The sequence below is a fragment of the Rhopalosiphum padi genome, chromosome 1 (assembly GCF_020882245.1).
Source record: "Rhopalosiphum padi isolate XX-2018 chromosome 1, ASM2088224v1, whole genome shotgun sequence".
Taxonomy (NCBI): domain Eukaryota; kingdom Metazoa; phylum Arthropoda; class Insecta; order Hemiptera; family Aphididae; genus Rhopalosiphum; species Rhopalosiphum padi.
Window position 1 is genome coordinate 91,256,977 of NC_083597.1, and position 25,491 is coordinate 91,282,467.

At 27.2% G+C, this 25,491-nt stretch overlaps 1 protein-coding gene across 3 annotated transcripts in view; it reads left to right on the forward strand.

Moving 5' to 3' along the window:
• LOC132924017 (uncharacterized) overlaps positions 1 to 25,491 on the forward strand; it is a 153,643-nt gene that overhangs the window by 120,435 nt on the left and 7,717 nt on the right. For all 3 annotated transcript variants that reach the window (XM_060988084.1, XM_060988091.1, XM_060988077.1), the window contains exons 3-5: positions 6,569 to 6,646; positions 15,943 to 16,124; positions 17,229 to 17,427. In XM_060988084.1, coding sequence (XP_060844067.1) covers positions 6,569 to 6,646; positions 15,943 to 16,124; positions 17,229 to 17,427 — 459 coding nt within the window. The remainder of the gene's footprint in view (positions 1 to 6,568; positions 6,647 to 15,942; positions 16,125 to 17,228; positions 17,428 to 25,491) is intronic.

The following is a 25,491-nucleotide window of genomic DNA, read 5'->3' on the forward strand; positions in this document are numbered from 1 at the left end:
GTAGCTCCGGGATACTCTCCTGGCTTTTAAAAGTACTGCCTCTTTGCCGCCGATTGAAATTCATCCAAACCCTAATGACTTTTTTTCTTGTCACAATTCCGCGCGCAATTAAATTTGACTAAACGATGCGTAGAAACGGATCGCGTTGACTGGACGATGATAACATTTCAAACACCTGCAATATAACCCGAGTCATATTAAAGTCGAATTATTGATTAAAATGTTAATTTTTTTTTAAATCAGAAAAGTTTAAAAGCGTAACATTTATTAGAATTAAGCTAATAATGTTTTAGTTACTTTAACCATTTATGTTAAAACCATATACATCACGTTACTATTTTTGTTTTTCAAGATATAGAAATTAGTATTTTTCATCTAATACTCAGATCAGTTTGTGTGCCTGATTTTTTGCACCCGTTTGTTGAGAAAATCTGTGAACAATAGGACACCAACTATATATCTTACCCTCGGAATTTCCTGCTTCTTACAGTAGAATTTAAACATTCAGTTCATCGTTGGTTTCTAAAAAATTATCGGTCGATAGATATTATATATTAAAAAGGTAAAACAATACTAAAGTGAAAAGAAAGAGATTATAGACATATGAAGATATGAAGTTATATTGGCAAAAATACTTTAATAGAATTATTAATTATAAATGACAGCGATGACGATCCCCAAGCCGAATTTATATATTTTTGAAACAACAGTACGCCTAACTAGAATTTTCCTCGTATTTGCTTATTGAATTGACAATTTAGAAATATGCAATTTCGCGTATGTAAATTGATTTTGTACTTATTGTATGGTCCATTTTCTAATTAATGAAATTATTTGCATATTGATAATAAAATTAGTGGGTAAGTTACCTGTCTATGGTCCATCAAAATATATTAATTTAAATTAATCAAAAACAAATACGTACAATATAATATATAAACATTGTTAAAATCGTTTTAGGGACACAAATTTATTAAAACGAAAACTTGTTTGACGTCATATCCAATAAAAAAAAAAAAACGTTTAAAATACTCACAAATAACATGGAATAACAATTTATTATACTATTCAATGCTATCAAACTGATCTCAATAGTCTGGTTAGATTTTTTTTGTCCTTTGGTCAGGTCGTTTTGTGACAAATAACTATTATATTATATATGTACATAATGGTCCCAGAGTAATCCAACAATAGGTATATTCGTGCAATGTATCCGTAAACAGTTCCATTGAGTGTTGAGCGTGTTTCAAAACGTGGTCGAAACCGATATGTAATCGTTTCTAGTGCGCTTATGCAGAGATATTCTCGAACGTACGAATATAAAAATACGGAAGGCATCTGCTCACAATGTTGACGGAGACAATTTTTTTTCTCGCAAGCTGTTTTTATATATTCTTAACGCACGCCGCCGTACTAGCCATGTACGTAATCATGCAATACTAGTAAATGACCTTTGCGTGTACAATGTACACTGTACATGTTGTATGACAAATAAGACGCACTCGTGTCGTCGCAAAGGCTTAGAAATAACATTTTGCAATGCGTGAGAATCGTGGACAAGCAATGCAATAGGAATAAAACGATACAAATAATATTATGTATTCGCGTTGGATTGTAACAATTACTTTGACAGTAAATTATATTTTATAACCTACACTCGATACCGATATTATGTAAAATAAAAATGTATATTATTTATGTAAGTAAGTTATACAACATGCATACGTGTACCTATATATTATTTAATAAAGGCACAACGGAAAGGTATTATTAGTACCTACGAGTATCTACCTATATCCAATGAGAATGCCGAAAGAGGATCATTTTTATTTCAACAGTGAATTATTTAAAATTTAATTGAATAATTAACTTTATCCACGGGTGTATTATAAATTATAATTTATAATAATATATATAGTAGCCTTCAATGGTCTGAAATAAAACGTTGTGGATTTAGGTAAATCTCAATTCGCAAACTGACTTCAGGTCGGGCGAGGACATAAAATCTAAGGATCAAAATGGCAAAATGGTCTCATAAAAGCCATTAATTAAGGCGCGAAATACACCCTAATTTTTCATCGGAATCTCCAATTGAAAAACGAGTACAGCCTGATAAAATTGGCCAACTACTAATGAAAACTCGTGGTGTCACGGAGAGTCATTCAACTATTAAATACTCGAAAACCGTTTGCAATAGTAATTACCCCGTTCGATATATATATATATATATTACTTTTTAACGGCCAAGGACCGCCGTGTGTCTTAAACCACCGTGTTGAGCTGATTATAATTTATTCAGTACACTCCCTTGGTAACTGGCAAGAGGTAAGAAGTAACAGTAGTGCGCGTTTACTTCGAGTAGTCCAACAAAAGAACCAAGTCAAAATTGTGCGAATTAAATATTATTATTATTGCACATCATGAAAAATACTTATCGATTTATACAACAAGTACTTACCAACATAATTACTATGAACTTGTTGGTAATCTTTTTTTACGTACGTTGTACCGCACAAACGTGTTTATTATAATGTGGGCTCTTATTGGTCGTGGCGACCATATCGCCGATCGCCATCAATCGATAAAATTTAAATTATTTAATAATCGCGTATTTGCGCATATCGACGTGACAATATAATTATATTGTTTAATTGATGTTTATATTTCATCGTCCACATAATCTAAGTGAAACCGGTAACGTGACTACAAACTTTATCATGTTTTATAGGAAGCACATCCTTGGTGGTAATTAATGGCTCTTGCATAGTTGTAGAAACCATTTGGCCATTCGACAACTTACATGTTAGCGTTTAAACCCAAAAGGCTATGTATTATACGTGTGGCTCGTATTCAACGTTTTACGTAAATCCGTGAAACGTTTCTTCGCCGCACGCTCAACACGTGACGGGGTATTAAGCCAACAATGAATACAGTAATCACGTATGGAGTGTGTAACCCTTCTAAAAACCTCGTGACCATTTTATACAATACAGTTACGTGTTATATCATAATATACGTATATGGGCATTTAACGTCAATCGTTGATCCACTTCTAACCATACAATAATAATATTAAATTGAATGTTTTTAAAATATAGAAAACGAATCTTAACTTATTACATACACATTTTAATCTGCACTATGTGAAACGTTAAATATCCTCATACTCTTAAATAATTTGTCAAACTGAGTTTTTGCAAGTAACACAAAATAATAATTATATAATATGCACTCCAACAATTGTAATTTTCTAACTACTACGTCTCATGCTGAATGCTAATACGAACCCTGATTTTCTTTTACCTTAAATACCTTTAAGTTTATCTTATTTTTATGTTGTAATTTATTATATTGTAAATACGTATATTGTAATAATTGTTATACATTGTAAAAAGGGGAATACCTGTTAAATAATAATATTAATAATATTTTAATGTGCCTATTTATTATATTTTATATATCTTAATGCCAAGAAAATTAGTTAAAAGCCGTTTCTTTCAATTTATTGAGCTATTATAATAATATTCTGCACTCCTTTAGTCCTTTATGGTATTCGTAGACGATAACAATTTAAAAATGTATATAGGTAATGCTTACCCGACTTAATTAGGCAATTAATTAACGTATTCAATTTTTAGAAACACTTAGATTACATAGACTTATAGATTTAATTTATAAATGAAATATAGTTTTATACTAAATTGAGAAAATTAATGTACAAAACCCACCTATACCCAAAAATATACCAAAGTAGCAGCCTATACAAATCGCCTTCTAATGAATGTAGATTATATTATAATATATAAATAAATATACGTATCAAAAAACAACTGTTATCTCCTTAAGTATAAATGTAAAACCTTATTGTACAGTCTTGGTCTCAAAACAAGTAGATAACATAATTTTCTATCACTATATTCATTTTATCATATTTAAATTTTAAATTCGGTATCGTATAATGTTAGCCCATTTATTTTAGAAAAACGAATTCTTTATAAAAAAAAAGAAAAAAGCAACATTATGTTGAAAATTATTTTAAAATTAGAACTTTGCATAGTCTTCCAATCTTCAATAAAAAAAAAAAAATTATTAATTAAAAATTAATATGTTCCAAATTGAAGTTAGACCGCATCTCCTTGGAACCATCCATCACTGTTTATATATAAATTATATAGATGTATGCTAAAATTCTGTGATGGATAATTTGCGCCATTATTCTCACCATATTGGTCATCATAAAATACATACATTATTTTGACACAACAATTAAATTAATATATACATATTATATTCATTAGATTTTACTTAACTCTAATAATAAATATACATTTAACGCATTTAGCAATATAATAATAGTGAGAAGAAAAAACAACAATAAAAAAACCCATGAAGGAAAACAAGAGTACATAATATTACGATAAAAGGTCACTTATACATTTTTAAATGTTAACTAACCCGTCTAAAATAAGGTATATAAACTATACATTTAATAAAACACAATAAATATAAATAAATGCTATTTGTTTTTTGTAATGATTTGAAAAACCTACTCTATTCAAGAAACAAAATCAATACAGATAGTACAACAAAAACATAGTTAAAAAAATAAAAATGTAAAATAAATTATTCTATTCGAAACGAGTATTGAATATTATATTTTTAATTGGTTTTTAAATCGAAACATTTTCTATTGGTTATCAAAAAAAATATTTAAGCTTAACACTTAACTTAAAGTACAAGATTTCCTCAAAATTTCTTTCATGATTTATAAATACAATTTAATATACTTAAGATCAAAGAGACTATTAAACATAAACTTATCGTAATCGTTTTTAAAATAAAACTATTGCCTTTTAATCTTAAAAAAGCATTAAACCGAATGCCACTATATATCAGTAAATTCTGATCATAGCTTATACTATAACGATAATCAATAAATAGAAAGTAAATTATATAAATTATATATTCAAGAGCCAACTTAGATTATAGTAATAGTGGGTAATTCTTACCGTTTTAGATTTTTAGTCCTTTTTATTTATTTTAGCATATCTACATAATAATTCACTATGCATATCCACAAACATTTTTCTTTGAATAATTCTGAAAAAACTTTTAGTTTTAGTTTACTTTAAAAAGCAATATTTTGAAATCTTGTTTTTATACATATTTCAACATTCAAACATTTTTATAACATTAAAGAGTGTTGTGTGTTGATTCAAATTTCAGATTTTTTTTCAACTAAAAACCACTTTTTTATTGTAAATCGTTAAGATTGTAATTTTTAAATCAATTTTTATGTACATAGATCAAATTTTAAACAAATAGTTTAGTAATCTGAGTTATTAAATAATAATTATTTGTAATAAGTATGTCATAGTTAAAACCTACTAGGCTAAATAATACATATGCATTATATTTTATACTAAATGTAAAGTAAAACTATTAAGGATTATTATCTTTAGTAAAAAATTGATGGTTTTCTTTCGTAAATAAAGAAATATGTATCACTAAAAGACATTTCTTATGTGGTATAAAAAAACTTGTTGTCTAAACATAATATGGTGTTCAAATATACAAAAAAAAAAAAAAAAATGAATTAACAATAATTTGATTAATAGCATTATTATTGAATATAAAGAGTGAGCATATTTGGTGAATCACCCTATATAATACAATATAATGATAAAGTATAATATAATAATTATACTATAAAATTAACCATGTAAAAGTAGACTTTTAGTTTAACAATTTGCAACTACAAAAGAAATACTGAAAAACAAAAATACTTAAATAATATACGTAGGTAGTTTCAACGAAAAATTAAAAAATTTTTTTTAATAAATCTAAATTATCTTTCTACCATAAATCTTGGTGTTAATTTATTACATTTTAACGTTTTATAAGACTTACAATTAAACTCCTTAAAATTCGTTTCTTCGTCCTATAATACAAATGTTTATGACAGTTGAACTTGGATTTCTTTTGAATAAAGTAAATTACATTTTCTGTAAAACAAAAGGTTTATGATTATATAATAAGTTCATAAAATAAGTAAATATTTATATACCAATATTATACGTGTATAATATAAATACTTGAGTAATTTTGTTTATTATTCCTAGCTATACACATATTATTGCAATTCGCAATAACGTTTTGGGAAAACCATTTTTTTATTAAACCATTTTGATCAAAAATAATAAAATATGTTTAAATGTTTATAATTGAAATAAAAAAACAAAATCATAATAAGCCATGTAGACGTACAGCGCATGACTGTAACTGAATACATTTCATTGTAAATTGTTTATATTGTATAAGTTTGTTTTACGAATTTATATATATACAGCAGTCTTTTACATTTTCATACGCAAAGTAGGTAGGTAACATGCGTACTGTATATTGCAACAATAAAATGTTTACTACGATGTTTATTAGTTGAACATACACAAACTTCGAACTAACAACAAAGTGATTTTTAAATGTAATGTTATATATACGTGTTATTATGAATTATATATTATTACACGATATGTAAATGTTGTACATGGCTTTTATTTTGTTTCAGCTGGTTCGAATATTGTGGGCAAGTTTACTCAGAGTGTCAGACGAATAGTACAAGACGTCAAGGACGAAGGCACTGCTAGTATGTTACAAAACTAATTATTATGATACAGTAGAAATATATCTATATATGTGCGCTGTTTACACTTGCAATTCAAACTTATAGTGGACGTCGGTGAAATTGCATTTTTGGCAACGAAAAATTCACCGATTTCTTTTTTCGTAGAAAATAAACAGAACGTAAATAAACGTAGATAACCAACGGGAAATGGGATACTATCTAAGAGAACAACATTTTCCTTCCCGTGATAATAAACACAAAATTACAAACTGTCTACTGAAATACGTTCTTCTCGTGTGTCTTCGGTGTCGTTTAAATAAATAAATAAATACCTTTAATCAATATATTATTATATTATTAGCTGCACTGGTTAAATCACACATCGTTGAACATTGTAATTACGGTCCATCAAAAACATATTTTTACTCACTTGAATTATTCTTAAACATTGTCAGTGACAGAATTCTGTTTAATAAAATATTTGAATACAGTTTCAAACGGTTACTGGGTTTTAATGAGGATTAAACATAATTCTATGTAAACACTGAACTAAAAAAAACAATTAAATGTTTAAAAAACTTAAAAATAATATAAATATTGCATGGTGTGTTTTATAAAATTAAATAACTATAATTTATTTAATAAGTAAAAGTATTTAAAAAATGAAATAAACAAATATAAATCTTCCTTAATATTAAAAAAAATATATATATCACTAAATATTTATATAGATATACAAATATTTACTGATATTCTTAGGTTATTTAAGTTATTTAATATATTTTTAGTTATATTACTTCTTTATCATTTAATAATATCTTCATATTTTAAAATTAACAAGTGCTTTAATATGTTATAAAGGAATTTGACTAGTTTAAAAATAAACAACCACAATCTAACGATTTCCAACTACTTCATAAACAATTATGAAACCTTACATATAAATCATTCACAAAATGTTTTAACTTATATTTTCTACGAATGGACGAATACACGACTTAAAGACAATGAATATAACATTATTATAATTATTTAAAAAATATACCTCGGTAATTTGTATAAATTGATTAAAATGTCTTAATTATTAAAATAAATAATAAAATTAAATGCTTAAAATCAATATTACTCATATAATTTATTAAAAAGCTGATTTGTTTTTGATAAATAATCAGCGTGAGCAAAACTAATATAACAAACAAAATAATAAAAGTATAGTTATTCAAGTTATATATTTATACAAAATTATCTAATATTAAAATATTGTGTTAATTATATTTTATTTGTCTGTAATACTGTAATATGTAAGCTATTTTATTGAGGATAATTTTTAATTTAACTTATATCATTACTAAGAAAAAGTCCATGAATAATTTAAATATTAAGTTAATGAAATTTCGCAGAATTTCAAAAATAGAGCTAATTATTTTAGAGTTGCTTTCAGAAGGTTATAAGTATTACATTATTTTATTAAATGTTTATTAGTTGTTCCTGATGAATTACCTAACAAAAACGAAACATATTTTGTGGTTTTAAAGAATAAATTCAAAACTTGATAAATTTTTATTAAAATTAAATAAATGCTTATTAAAAACTGCAAGATTCTAAATTGATAGGGGAAGGCGTACGACTTTTAAAAATCTACAAGAGGAGTATAGAATAAAAAAAAGATGGGAAACACTGTGTTAGAACAAAAAAATTAATAGAATAGCCGTGTCACCTAAAAATAAAAAACGATATTTTCTTTCATATATGAATTCCTTATTATTTTTCTATATTTATGTGTACAGTATTACGAAGTCATTATTTTGGATGCTATGGGATCATCGGATGATCATAAGTATATTATACTGTAATAGCAAGTATCAGTTCCGTGTTCTAACACTGTCTTATCTTATTTCATCTTAAAAATGGTACGATGCCAAAAAAAAAAAAAAAATAACACTATAAAAATACTGTTGTTAATCAATATTTCATTGTAGCAATAATAATAGTTTAATACTTGTTAAGTTTTAGCTGTTACAAAATCTATGAATCAAATTCACATGAAAATTTGAAAATTTTAAAGAAAGAAATTCGATTAAAATATATTATGTAATTTTATATCAATAATATTGTTATGCTAACATCATTATTAATTAGTCAAAAGTCAAAACGATTTACATATTTAATGTTTTTTTTACCTGTTCTCCTTAAGTAATATTAATTATTTGACTATTACTTTTTGAAAGTTAAAAATAATATTATAGTGTTTCTTAATTTCGTATTTATTTCAAAGTAGGATTCGTGTAACAAAATTTTTTATTGAAATTTATAATATCATATTAAATACCACCATATGAATCTTTAACATATTATTATTGTTATGTTACACATAAAACATAACAGTATTCCTAAAAAGTATAAACAATTTTTTATTACAAAACAACATGATATTTATATGATTTATATTAAAATTAAAATGGGAAATTTCGTTCAAAAAAAGAACAAAAAGATATTTGAGTATAACGCTGAAGCGTTAATTATTACTTGATTAATCAGTCTTTATAATTATTATTACATTTTTCTATTAAAAATATTTTGGTAGAATTTTTAGTCTCCCAAGGGATTTTTAAATAATTTACCATAACTTCTTAAAAAGGAATATAACACAAAAAATGAATGCAAACTTTTTATGAAAAAAAAAAATAATAATAATAAACAATTTATTTTTATATTGGTTTCACGAAAATATCGATTTTACTCCGATTATAGTAAACCAAAATAACATGACGCAAAATTAATATGGATTTGTGAGATATAATATAGAACGTGATGCATCGGAGATTGAGTTAATACGTTTATCAGCACACGTATAAAATAATATTAAAATAATATAATTCAAACAAAAACGGTTTTAAATTATTGTCATTTTTTAAATGTACTTTGTTACAATGAAATCACTCAATTTATATTTTCTACCATACTCGATTGATTATCTTAGCAGTTTCTGACTCGTTAGACGAGCGGTGGGCGTGTATGTCTTCATTACTCTATCACAATAAAACTTAAATTGTATTATAACAATGTAAGAATGACTTTATTAATAATATATATTAACACGTCACGAAGAACACACGCGATCGGCACTCGAAAATCGCGACTGTTCCCACCCACGTCGCGCCCGGCCAATATAACTTTGGGCCGTTTCGACGCGTTTCGCATGAGCAATTGGTTTCGGCAGCGGCGGCGGTAGCGTAAGGGACAAAAGCCAAAAGACGAATACACTCGTCGGAACGCGTTTGACGTGAAAATCGATACCATTACCGTTGGTCGTCTCGGAGGCCGTTCCCCGCGGAGTTTGGCCGTCCGTCCGAAAACCGCTGACCGTGCCCAGAAAAAAGAAAAAAAAGAAAACTCCCATAGGCCCTTCTATAAGTCTGCCCAGAGACGACAACTATGGAATTTTTTTTTTGCGCATGCATACGTTTCCTACCTAAAATCGACGATATTAAATAACATGTTAAAAGTGTAGAGGTGATGTGGCGGTTTGTCTTTTTGCTGTTGACCATCCCTCGCTGGACGCCGGCGTTCTACATAGGCAAATCTATATGCATGGTCGTCGAGGGGCAACAGTACTAATATCGTACCGGTAAGGCGTATAGCCATGTTTAACCGTCCGTACTTCCGGTTCGTTTACAAATTATATTTTCGTTGTACCATCACTCTGACGACGACGAAGGTCAGTCTCTCGAAATATTGATTTTATTCAATTCCATTGAACATCACAATGTTATAATATGGTCTGTTTTGACGATTCGCCCCCCAACTATATATACTCGCACAGCTGTGTACGTAAAATAATATCATTCAATTACTAATAATATATTATTATTATTATACATTATTGGTGTTATTATTAGTATAAAATTTGAGCATTACAGAATTTTTATGTCTTGACCTCGTGATAGAAAAAGAGCGACTGAATGTATGATTGACTGGAGGTGAAGGGGAGTAAGAGATCATTATAAAATACTTTTAAACTTTTCCCGCCTCGAATATTAGTTAAAAATAATAACAAACATTTAAACTCTTGAATTATTAAATTTTATGAACGTGTTTTTTCGTCGGAGGTACTTTGCTCACTTTCCCGAGAAAGTTTTTACCCGAACCCGGAGCGTAATGCCCTAAAAAATGAAAATATTTAAATTTAAACACGTCTTTTTTTTTTAAGTTTCAACACATTATGCAGAGTTTAACAAGCATTTTCAGGGCATTAGGAATAATTTCAGAAATTAATAATTAATTATATTAGCCGCTTTTGCCTGCCGTTTATTCGTGTAATAATTTTGTATATAGGCGCGAAAATGAAACAATTCGTCGCCGTCAGCGCAAACTGTCCGTCCTTTCGCTAACAGTTGTAATGCAATAATATACGTCATTGCTAGCAATATAAATTATATTTATATATATATATAATATACGTACGCATATGTGTTTGCGTATGTGTTGTAACAAACTTGGTACACAATATAGGTACTTACGATCTAAAAAGTAGAATGATAAAGTAATATTCCCCAAACTAAATTTTAAAAATATTATGAAAGCTCCACATGAGAAAAATTGTATAAGCAATACGAAATAAGCAATTATTGCTATGCATCTTAAAATGTTTACATTTTTTACATTTTTATTTAATTCATAATTTTTATGCGCTGATTTAAATAGTAAAAGTAGAGAGCGCTGACTTTTTCACATCTAATTTATAGACTAGTTTAAAGTAAATGGCAAGCCAAAAAGTTTAAATCAGAATCACCTGGTATTTGTTCCAAAAATCGTAAAATGAAACTCTGCCAAATGGAACCACTAACACAACAAGAACTTTATACTTACAAATCAGGAGATACGTCAGAGTAAAGTCCAATAAAATTTAATACTCACTAAATTTGTTTCATGTGCTGAGGGTTAAATGTATTTCTCATTTATTTGTAGGTTTAAGTGTATAGGATTTATTCTTAAACTTGATGTTGAAAATCTTGCTGTAAGCCTGTAAACTGTAGAAAAAACAGAATTCTGTTATGCCAACAGCTAACATTGCTTTATATTTTTAATTGTTAGCAGCTTTATTACTGGTTTTATTTTTTCCAGGTCAGAGTCATACAGCTTGTATAATATATTGCATTCCTTGTGTTCAAAAGTCACATTTTCCGTAAATCTTTGTCAGCTCTAATATTGTTTAATCACGATTCACGATTACATAGAACTAAATTATAAAATTAACTCGATCGTAACAATAATTATTTCAACGCCATTCGCTACCCCCAAAGACTCGTTATCGTATATTACATTAGACACTGGACCGTGTGCATATATGCATAAAATATTTTACATTGTGCAACAACGTATTATATTATATTATGTACGTGTCACATGGTATAATACGTGTCGTTTAGAGGGAAAACGATCTTAAAAATGTATATTTCTCATTCCACCGAGTCGAGCATTCCGGTTTATTTTTTTATTCTCCTCGGATATTTATTTTACGAATGTATTTCATTTTCTCGCACGACGGCTCCGGAATTGTTTTCCACAGAATTTCAAATTATTCGACGCGAACGCCGCCACCGCCGCCGTTGACGTATGCGTTCCGACACCCGTCAACCGTAATGCAAGTACGTCACGATGATAGGTTCCGTGTCGCGTCCCCGTTAAACTCTTTGGCTTCAGTTCCAGTAGCGCTTTATTGACTCGGGCCGAATGTCGATCAAAATGTTTCCCTTTCTTCTCTCTTTTGCCCTTGTCCGTCGAACTGATAGAAAAACTCCATTGAATTGCGTTGAAATAGTCAGGCGATGAATCCGTAGTGGGTCCCTCTGTGGAAATCAATATGATTTATACAATATTATCTTCGGAACTATTGCTGCGTTAATCTGTTTAACATATACCAGATGAGCATTGTCCAAACACGAGTACTATTCACTAGTAAGTGACACTATGAATTATATTTAGGGTTATATCCGAAATAATTTATGACAGCGGTAACGATGATGATGATGGAAAGAGAAAAAATAATAATTTCAAAATATTACATCAAATGGGATATTAATTTAATATTATTTACTCTAATAAGTAATACGAATAAGATAAAAAAATCAACAACATATTATTTTAAGTAACTTACGTTGGTTTCTAGCGTTAGCCTATTATTACAGCAGATTCTTATTATGTCGAACGTCGCTATCTCGAATTTTTTAAAACATTAAAACTGCTATTACAGTTAATAGCATTTGCTCTCAATAACTCGAAATACATTTTTATTATAGTAAGAACAAAAACTTAATTAATATATTCAGCATAGTGATTGTGATTTCACACGTTGGTATAAGTCAATATTTGTAGTCATTCGTAAACAATATAGTGAAATGGAAAATAAGCGTAAATTAAATATCCTTATAATTAATTTTTACATTTTAACAAAAACAAAAGTACCTAATATTAAACAGACTATAATGACAGATTTTTAAAATAAAAATTAATTTATTCATTATTGTAATTTATTGATATTTGTGTAATATTAGTACTTTAAGTATTCAAATTATGCATTTTAAACATTCAAATTATTTAACATTTTTTTTAAGAGTTTTAATAAAACTCGATATTTTTGATATCTCGAACTTTATCATATTCCCCTTAAGATTTGACATAACGATAATCTACTGTGTTTGTATTTAAGTACTTAATTTATGATAAAAGTATTATCTGATAATTAATAATAAATTTTAAATTATAAAATTATGTGATACTAATATATAATATATGCTTTATAATCCTATAAACATTTTCATGTCTGTAGGGAACTCAATTAATGATTTAGATTTAATTAATACTACTCTGTATAACTTATCAATTAGTTTACCACTTCCTAATAAGATAACCATGATAAAAAAATCGTTGTCTATCCCGTGTTTTCATCAAAATTAGCATTTTAAATGGGTGATGGTACAGAAAAACGCTTTTTTTGAATCAAATGCAATTGCTATGAAATGAAATGGGTTTGTCAAAAATTTTCCGATAATGTGCGTAGTTCGTGCATACATTAATTCAGAAACATTTTTTTTTTCAAACTGGGAAGAGTGAGTGCCGTTGAAATTAATCCCCCATCAAACAATTTTTTTCATTCTTTCTCCGTAATCATTACCGTGCAAATTCAAAAAATAGTCTCGCCAATTCATGTTAATTATTAAAAATAAACATTTGACAAAGGGGAAAGCTGGTAAAACGTACGTCGTTAAAAAACCAAAACGGTTTAATTTTACATGCATAAACAAATGTACCACACTACTATAAAAAAACACTGTTTAACAAATAAAACAAGAATAATATAATTTAAAAAATATGATATTCATCGACCAGATTTCATAAGTTTGTGTTATATTTTAAGTATACGCGGCGATCATTGGTACACTTTAAAAAATAAAACGTCATAATCAGAAGAAAATGAAAATGTTGATTGCGTTTCAGTATTGCGGTAAAACTTTTACGTTGAACCAATTCTGATTTTTGTTTCACTGACCTATTATTACTCCAATATATAATATTAGTAACGTATGGTGGTATGAGGGTTGATAGAAAGAATCTAACCTATGTACAAAAAATAAGCTTGTTAACGAGTTTATCATAAAAAACTAAAATAAAAAATATGTTATTACTGTACGAAAAAAATAATTTTAGGGTACCTAAATTCAATATTATATGCTTATGAACTTATATTATTAGTTTTAAAATATTATATAATTATATGAGTTGCTATTTATCGTATTAATCCTGAATCATCACACCCGATTCGGTACCGATTCGGTACTTTTAAAAATTTTAATTTTATAATACTAATATTTTAACGTGTTTTATAAGTTTTATGTCATGGACGCATTGTGAATGGTATAGTCTTATTATTTTTATTTACAATATTTGAGTCCTAACAGTTAATAAAAATTAAATATATAAATAACTTTTATTACAGTATTAAATTATAATGTTAATAAAATTAAGTCAATCAAATTAATATTCCAAAATTACTCATCAAAAACATAAACCGACATTTTATCTTAAATAAAAATTATATTTTTCTTCCATATAACTGCACATATTTCAATTTAATATAGTAATATCAATGTTTAAATAGTACTTAAAACGTATAAAAAAAACTTCTAGTTACCTCGTGTATATAAACAATAATTTAACAAATTAGGTTTTATAATTATTACAAAAATATTCACAGGCTCGAGGCATATTATAAATTAATAAATTATAATCAGCGTAAATTCTTATTGTTACCGTAAATAAAAGTTAAGGCAAATAATTGCTCCTGGATAATGTTGATAAGTGTACATAAATTTTAACATACATCTATATAGTATATACTATATAATATTATATACATTATACTTTGTAAACCCAGATTAAAAGCTACAGTCCAATTAAGCCTTTTACACGCTATACTATACATATCATAAGTCATGATTATAAGTAATTTTAGATTAAATCCTCCTATACGGGATTACATATAAAACATCAACTGCCATCTTTCATTTCAAATGATCTGAATAGCATTATGTTATCTATTATTGATTCCACGCTATTTAGTGCGCAAAAACAGTATCATTTTGCGTGGAATAATTTGGAAGTTATTCTGATAACCATTGAGTAGGTATTAAATGGAAAGAAATATAAACTCGGTTTTAGAATTGTAAAGCGGTTTAAGATATTTTTAAACAATAAATAGTAAAAATTAGATACCTTCGAAAAAATTATTTTAATCATACCTTTAGAATTATATAGGTACCTAGGTACTTTTATCATAAAATCATCTACTAGAATTAATAATAAAATTAAATACAAATTAATACAATTTTCTAACTCGTATTTTGTAAATTTTTTATTGAAGTTAGGGTATAAAAAATGATATCTTTAAAGAATTTTTTCCAACCAATCATTTTTCTTGAGGGAGAAGTGATACTATATAGTCAATATTTTTTTTATTGAATACATATTTTATCGGTACTTTTTTTCATGTCTTACAATATTTTAGATTTTTTGAATGTTTAACATTGTAATAAGATTTCAAAATTTCAAAATATTAATAAAACACACAAAGACCTTGATTTGGAGAAGTTTTAATTAATAAACAACTACTGGGATATTTTGAGATTATATTTAAAATATCAGGATTTTTTATAGCACTTTTTCTAAAAAAAAAAATAACGTCTAAAATATATAGCGTAAGGGAAACTAATCAATCTGACAATTGAATAAGCAATTATTAATAAATTATATTTTTTAAGGCGGTCAGACTAAAGAAGAAGTCATAGAAACAAATGAAAGATTGAGAGCAGTACGGATTCGTTTGGAAGAATCCTATGATACGGCTAAAAAGTCACTCATTACACTAATGACTAAGTACACAGAGAGTAAGTCAACGCGAAATGTCTTCCAAAGGTATAATCTTCTGAAGGCCATGATTAAGGTAAGATATTATTATTAAGAAATAAAAGGTACATCCTACACTCTGTTATACGATATTATTTAAGATAATTATAATATAACACAAAAAAAAATATCAGTGTTTAGTATATATAGGTAACTGTTGTTTCACATACTTCTATGACAAAATAAAAATGTATTATGAATGACTGTACAGAAGAAAATAATTTATCACATTTTAACATTTCAAATAGCAAAACTCAGTAAATCATTTTTTTCATAGAAAAGAATAATAAACATTTAGATTTTAGATTTTCGTTAAAATGTCTATTATAATACCTTAACAAGTAGAGCCTAATGATTGATAGCTATTAATCAAAATTGGTGTACACAGATAATATATTATAAATTAAATTTCAACTTAATATTATAGGCATTATGATATAACTACCATAATATTGACTACGGGTTTTATTATTTTTTTAATTTATTGAAATATAGTATAAATTGCATTTTATATTTGGCTAACTAATCATGTCATGTAGCATGAGTTACTGGTACAAAAGCCATAAATGGCATATTCTATTAACAGACCCATACGAATAACGTTGACTAAAAATAACATGAATTTTTATTCATTATATTTATTAATTCAGAGTGTTGTACGGATTTTGACACGAAATAAATTATTTTGTAATTGATTTCATTCAAAGCACCATAAAATACTTTAATAATACCTGAATACATACACGCATATTATGTATTTTTTAATTTCCTCATTTTATAAACGCTATCATATTATTATCGTTACTCTTTCATCCCAGCCGTGCACAATCGCATAAGTATAAAATGTTTTCGTGATAAAATAATGGACAAGAAATGACCTAAACACTACTGTGACTGACTACTTTTAAACGGAAAGTTTCGGCTACTTTTCAAAACTCTATTGTCTTTTGTCAAAAGTTATATCATTTATCACAGGCCATTCTTCTCGCCGTTACAATATTATACCAATAAACCCTAACACTTTTTCTCAACTTAAATGTCACACACATTATTATTACTATATGGTCAAATTCAATAAACTCGTTTATTAATATACCTACGTCGTCCGTTTTTATATATACTGGTTTTTTTCGTTTTAAAGGAAGTTATCCGGTTGGAAACACAATATTGGACACTGGTCGAGATACCTAAACAAGAGAAACAAGAGACGGTACCGTCGTTCGTGCTTAGGGCGTGTGGGATTGTGGAAAAATCGCAAAAGTCTGGTGAAGGGGTCAAGTCTACGGCTAAGTTAGCCGAAGAGGATGAAAAGAAACGAGAACGTATTGATAGACTTTGTGGTAAGCGTATCTAAAACTTTTATTATAGTTTATAATTATTAATTGCATCGTAAAAAGTAAAATACTTCCTAATAAAATAAAAACATTAGAGTATTATGAAAATATTGTAATATCTAATACTATATGTTTATACCAATTCTATAATATGTATAGTTATATTAAAAAGCTAATAAACAAAACAGATAGATAACATTTATAATTATACAGCGGAAGACATTTAAATCAATGCATTATATGATATAATTGCAGCTGTCAACATTTTTTTATGTTTGTCACGCTGTTAATACTGCGCTATCAAGTCTCACGTAAACGGGTCTGATATCACTTTTATGTAAAAACTTATATTTTTAAAAACACATCTCATCTTAAACTAGTGATTCAATTTTTTTTTCATTTTTGTATTAAATAAATTATTAAAACTTGTTTATTATCACATTTTTTCAAAATATTTCAATATACATCCATCTTATAACATAGTTTCATTATACTGATTCACAGTTTCCCCAAATAATGAAGAAGTGTGACCCGCATTTCTTTATTTTTAAGTTCTCCGTAAAATTTTACATAGCACCTGATACAAATTTAATAATCACAGCTCATTTATGGTCGTTGAACTAAAAAAAAAATTGATTACACTTACTACCTTATCAATGAAAAAATCGATATAAGTAGTAAGAATAATTATAATACATAATTAAAAATGCAAATAACCCGAATTGTTGTTAACCGCGTAAATTATGACAACAACATTTGATAATAAGTTATTGCTCAGTTTACTTTACTATAATATTATATTATTTATATTACTATATTATGTTTGATCTATTATAGATATGTATAATACATATAAGTTTACTTAATAATTAATACAAAAGGATTTTTTTTTTTAATGTTGATAAATAAAAATGTTACCTATTTAAAAAAAAAAAGTTTTTCAAGTTATTTGATTATTAAAATTAATCTTTTCATTTATTCTATAGAAATTTTCACATTATATAATATGGAAATAAAAATTAATATCGAGATAGACACATTATATGTTTTTTAATAAAGTAAAATATATACCTTTTTTTATTATTATTATTTTTTAAGAAATATTGACTTTTAGTTTTTAACTTTGATTTATATTGTTATTACTTCTTTATGTGTTTGATCATTTACAACAGTAAAATAACAGAATTACATTTCTAAAAATATGTGCAGATGACGTTTTTGTGTAATAAATGATAGGAATACTAAAAGCTCAAATAAGAATATATTATGTACGTGTAGAAAATGTCGCCTACTTTTAAAATAATGATATGATACAATTTTCAAAACTTCCTTTTCAAAGATATTTTAGAAATGTAATAAAAAAGGAAAAATATCAAATACCAGATTAAATCAGTAAGCTTAAAATATATTTCATGAATGGTTATACGAAGTATAGAATGTAATTTAGATACCTATATAAACGATAAATGAATATTTCGAATAATAATATTATAATATTATAACAACTATGGTTTATCATAATATTGAAAAAACATTTGCGACATAAATATTTGTGATACTTCTATTATATCTTTAAAAATATACTCAATAATATCTTATATTCATAATATATTTCACGTATTTATTTAATAAACTTTAAAATGGTTTTTCAAATTAATAAATATAGTTTTTGCAGTGTAATCAAGAGTTTAAACTAATTAGTGTTGTGTAGTCAATTGTATGTACTTTCTTGTTTTCCAATCTACTATTTCTGTAACATCAATTATGAGCCTTTGTATAATGGATTTTATTAGAATTTGTTTAATGTATAGTTAATATACAAAGTATTTATTTGCTTTTATAATATATTTCGTTTATGTACTGCATATTATGTGCTTTTCCAACACATTATACCGTAATATAATAGTGTTGAATTGAACACAATATCATATTACCACGTATACATGTGACTTATATTTAAAAAACGAATTTTGTAAAATAGAACAACCAACCTCTTTTTTTATATATATTCTGTATATTTTATAATCATTTTTGATTAAAATCTATTAATATAAATATTTGAAAAAAAATATGATTTTAATCGGTCTACAATTTCAACTAGTTATTATATAAGCATCTCATTACACAATATTTTATTTTATTTTAATGTAAAAGCACGAGTACTATTTCATAGTTGTACAAGGTTTTATAAAGATATACCCAATAGGAAGTTGTCGGCGAATAGCAACTATTGGTAAGTCTACTAATTTATTTATGTGAAGCGACAATAGATTTTTTTCCATCCATGGAAAATTATATATTATATATATGTATATGATACGATATATTTATTATAATAATTAGTCGTAAACTCATCACTTGATATACTTCCAATGTGCTTATGTTGGACGATTTTGGTTGGCTCGAGATTTAAATGCTATATGACTAAATGGGAGCTAAAATAGCTTTGTAGGTGAGCATTTTGTTTTTGTAGCTAAATTTGGATAGGGCAGAAAATGTGGGTTTTATTGTTTGGTATAATCTTTCTGGATGAGTCTTTTTTCAATAGTTATTTCAAAGCAATTTATTGAGTTCGATTTTGGCAAGTACTCCTTGTTTAAAATAAGTGGAAGACATTCTTTCCGATTTAGAGTGAAATTGATTTGAGTTGATTTGGGTCCGTTTAGTTTACTTAATTTCTTTAGTTAAATTTAATTCTGGAAGAGATCTAGTCGAGGTGGTGTTATACTTGTTCGAACAGGAACAAATTTACGCGGCAGTTTGGGCGCATTGTAACATTATAGTTTATAAGCATATATTTTATTCAAATACACATAAATTCAAAACTTTGCTACAAAATATATTAATTTAAGATTCAATAGCTACTCTACAGAAATATTTCAAGGTTACCCCTCTCAAAATTGACAAAATTCTACTTTGTTCATAATTATCAACTATTTTTAAAATTATCTTAACAACATCGTTAGTTTTTAAGGGGACTATTTCCTGCTTTTAATTGACTATAATAAAAGCCTCCACCTGCTTGTACTTTTTGAAGACACGTTATGAAAGACCACAAACATGAATGATCAACGCCCATCTCCGAGTTAAGTTTTCTATTAGCAGCTTCGGTGTGATTGTTGGTTCTGTTTTTTTCTATTCAAAACTCTATATATGCTCTATATATTATTAGGTAGAAATAATGGTAATTGACAATCTCTTTAATTTCCATTAATTTGTAAAAAGTAATTGTCTTCAAACTAATCTAGTAAGGGTTGTATTCATCTGGTAAGTATTTCCGATAACCATTCAATTGCCAAATTATTATCATTAAGATTTAAATACCTTTTGAATTATTATATTTCATAATAATGTCTTAAATTTTCGCATACTTGAATAAAATGTATGTTTATAAACTATAATATTATATAATTATTCTAATATAAATATATTGTTATATTATTGTCATAGGTATATATGAAAGTAAAAGATTTGAATTTATATAATTTTGTCGACCAAACGGCCGCGTTCATTTGTTCTATTTCGATATTTGTTGGTTTATAACAAATATATAATTTTTTGATACTAGGATTACTGCGGCATTGGCATAATTTGTTAGAGTAATTCAAGATTTGGATTATTGTCAACTAAATTATATATGCAATGTTATTAAATTTCCAAAAACGCCAGCTTTTTCTTCATCAGATATTGATAAAGAATTTTTTTGATATTGAATTTATCAATTGATAGTGTGATTTCTTATCTTTGAGTGATGTATCTAGTTTATCTCCGTGAGGACTAAGGAGTTTTTTAGTGATGCCATGTTTTTTGGTATGTTGTAAACTATGTTGAAAAGTTATTTTCAATCAATTTTTTATGTTATGTACCTCTGTGTATAGGTACTAAAGTCTATAATTTATTATAACGGCAAAATATAATGAATAATACTTTCATGTCATATTGACCGTACATTAAGACGTATAAGTAGTTTCTATATTGGTATTCGAGGGTAGAATTTTTTATTTTTTAGTTTTTGATAACACACAAATTTTATTTTATTATTTATTTTTAGTTCCTAGTTAAAATTAAAAATTAAGTTGAAAGTAAAAACCTTCGCATTATTGTTTATAAAGTTGGTATAACTAGAAAATCCACTAAACATTCATTAAACTTTGTAAATCCGTTATTTAAGTCTAGGTGGTTGTATATATACTAATGTATGATTCATTTGTACCTAACTATAGTAATACTTTAGTAATAAAATCCCCGAGTTTTAAACTTCTAACTTCTATTCATTCTCTAGTCAATTTTATACTCAATTCAATAATGACAATTATATAAAATATGACTGTGTGTTAAAGTCATGTAATAGAAATCTTATTTTAAAGTTTGCAACCAAAAGTTTCCAATCATACTCTTATACTATGAATATTATTAGTTCTTGTTATTATTTATATTTACATTTAAAGTACCTATATCATTAAATTAATTAATCGAGCATATCGATTATTGAACATACTTAAATTCCGTTGTATATGACCAAAATAATTTACTATGAATATTTAATAATAGTAATGAAAATTACAATTTTTTATTTGAAATTAAAACTTAGCATTTATTATCACATTATCGCGTGATACGTACATAAATAGTAATAATTATAGTGTTCGTGTTTACCAATGTTCAAAATATTATAACGAGTAGCTATATATCTAAAACAATGTCTACTCATATTATAATCTTATATGAAGCGATTCACGGCATAAAATTATATTATTTAATTATATTGTTTGTAATTCATTCGGATAGATAACTAACCCTCTAGCTAGTTTATCATAATGACAAGACATTTTTGATCCAATGACGTCCACAGACATTTGACGTTTACCAATTTTCATCGACGTTCAACAATATATTATATTTATAATATTTACATTATTTAGTACATGAATGGGAAAATATTGTATAGAATAATATATTGAACAACATAATACGATACATATTATTATATACGATTAGTAATTATTATTATTGTTGCAGTAGGGTCGTTATATGTATGACGTGGATAGGTTTTACGTAAGTTATATCATCGTGTAATTATCATGTTATAATTTAATAATTTATATATATTTATAACGTGATTATGTTGTAAAGAGACAGTAATTTTTTTGGTAAAATTGTGTATTTTTTATAAAAGTATATGTTCTAAATAATTTAGTCATTAAAAAATATTTTATTTATTTTTTAAAATGATATAATATAATTAAATATAATTAAAAATATATAAAAACTTTCATACATTTTTTATCGACTTTTCGGCGATTTTACTTTTTAATATCAATAACATACCTTTTTAATTTTAAATTAAGAAGCTACATTTTGAAGATTTAAATAAAAAAGAATCGAATTTTAAGCTTGCAATTAGTTAGTAATAATAAAACGCACAAGTGTTTAGCTAAGCGTTTAAGTTGAGATGAGCGAAGATATGCACCAATAACATTTGCACTCCACTCGTTCGCTTACTCGAAATTAAAACTTTATATTATAACATACTGCGTGTACACACAATATATCCGATAATAATGATTATAAACGAAAATATTTTGCTTCTACCTACGAATTTAAAAATATTGGTTGTCACTCAAAACACAGTACAGTTGTCGAAGAATAAAGGCGACAGCAAATAGTAGTGTAACGACTTGGAGTTTTGTAGAAAAATAACGTTTCCCAAAACACATAAATTTACCAAGAAAATGGCTGTGCTTGATGATAAAAGAATCGCCCTGTATCGTGTAACGATATTATGTATATTGTTATATTCACACATAGCACACAGCTATATATCATACTGCATAAAGGCTAACACGTAGGTACAGAGACAGAGAACACAATAGCGGCGGTGTTCGGCAACGGTGGCGGCGGCGGTGGCGGTGGACAAGCGCAATAGCAGCGGACTGCGCGGAGCTATCTCTAATAATCCTGCCGAAAATCTCGCTTAGAGGTTGTTCAACTAGAAGATTCGGCCGCCGGTAACTGCAGCGAAACAACGAAACTAATAATAATATAACAATATTATACATCGGCGGAGCTTAAGTATATACGTATACGCGTGTATATATATTCGTAAACGCGCCCGAACGCGGTCGATAATACCCGTATATTATGCCGTGTACAGCGACCGAGCGGCTCTCGTTACGGTCAATTTTCACCGTCGAATATCCCTCTCGCGGTTCGAAAGTTTCTCCGGCCCTTCTGTTTGCCGAACAGAAATTATAATAATATATATAATAATGTTGTGTATTAACACGACAATGCGTTGAGACGGCGGCTGCACGCACCGTAACTATATCCGTGTACGGCATAATAATAACATATTACGTAGGTACAGTGTAGTTCATTGGATCCGATAGATAATACTATTTTTTTTTTTTTTTTTATTGTTACAGCGTCAACATCACGGTTATCAGCTTACAATTAGATTATATTATAGTTATGTACATTGTACATAAGGGTTTTTTACAATGACGTTTAAAAATAATGTAAATTAAGTTAAATTAAGTTGTACCTTTCAAATTTTTTTTTTAAATGTGATTATTTTTTCTGTGTCAGCATAGGGTCCTATAGTTTCGTATAGATTATCTGGTATTTCGTATTCTTTTCCGGCCTCCGCGAACATTTGGCAGTGGACGACGATGTGTTTGACTGTAATGAAAGAATTGCAAGAGCGACATGTAGGAGGTTCGATATTTTCCATTATAGTAACTCTCGTGTGGCCAATTCTAAGTCGGTTCATGATTACTTCTTCTTTTCGATTTGAATAGTTCAGTTTTGGCCAAGGCTCAAACTGACGCCAATCTGAGTCCCATAATTGTATGCAATATTTGTCAACGTTCCTGGTTATATCAACTGGAGACATAATTGAAAGTGTTAAGGAGTTGGGGTTACTTATAGCATTTTGGGCTGCTTTGTCTGCTTCCTCGTTTCCTCTGATATTGCAGTGCCCCGGAGTATAATACTATTATATTATGCACTCGGGTTAGTGTTAAAATGTTTTTTTTTTTTTTTTAATATTAGTGTTTGCGATTTTAAATTAATGTTGTTTCGATTTATGGATAGAACGTTTTTCCTAAATTATTATTCAAAGAAAATTCTACAAACTCGTGTATACAGTCAATACAGACTGCTATAATCGTATATAATGTCCTGCAAATCGAAAATTGAAATGTTAAAGTTTCGTTTTTTAGATTATTACATTTTGTTCGTTTGTGAAAATTTCTTTTTTTTTCTTTTATAGGTACAGGCGTACAGCGTATTCGTTTGTCTAGTGATTAGGGTCGATATCCTTGCCGATCGTACGTTATATATTATGACGTTACGTGCATTATATTATACATTGCCAATTATTGATGTTTTCTTCGGTAACACTCGTACGATTATTATATTATAACGGTAACGTTCATCGCCTTTGAAAACAAATGAAAATAAACTGCTGAGCAGTTAGATAAGGTTTTAATATCGTGGGTTACGAATTATTACTTTTTGTAATTTGTAATCCACTACTGAATTCGCCATTTGCTACTGCCACTTTGAATAATAATAGTATTAATAGGAAGTTATCCTCGTATATAGAATAAGTAACGGTACTTGACGTGTATTTGCTTTAATTAAAACTAAAACAAATACCAGGATAACAAATGTAATTGTTTTGTTAAATAAAATTGTATAGGTACAATGTACAAACTATAAAATATATATTTTTATAGGAAAAATCCTGTTTTATTTTCTAAAACAATCTTTGTACTACTATGATTTATGAGATGGCAATAAGTTAAATAACTAACAATATCTATAATCAACAATTAAATTATATTGTTTTTTTGAAAAATTACAAATTTTGCTGCGTAATTATTGTAAGTTTAATAGGTAATACAATAATCTTACATACTTACTTCTAATAAATTGCCACCAAACATGTCTAATATTAAATTTAAAACGTGACGTCTGAACAATTGTGGTTCTGTGTGTGTCTGTGTGTACTGACTACTGAGTGCCCCACAATCACAATGATGTACGTAATATCTGGACCTCCCG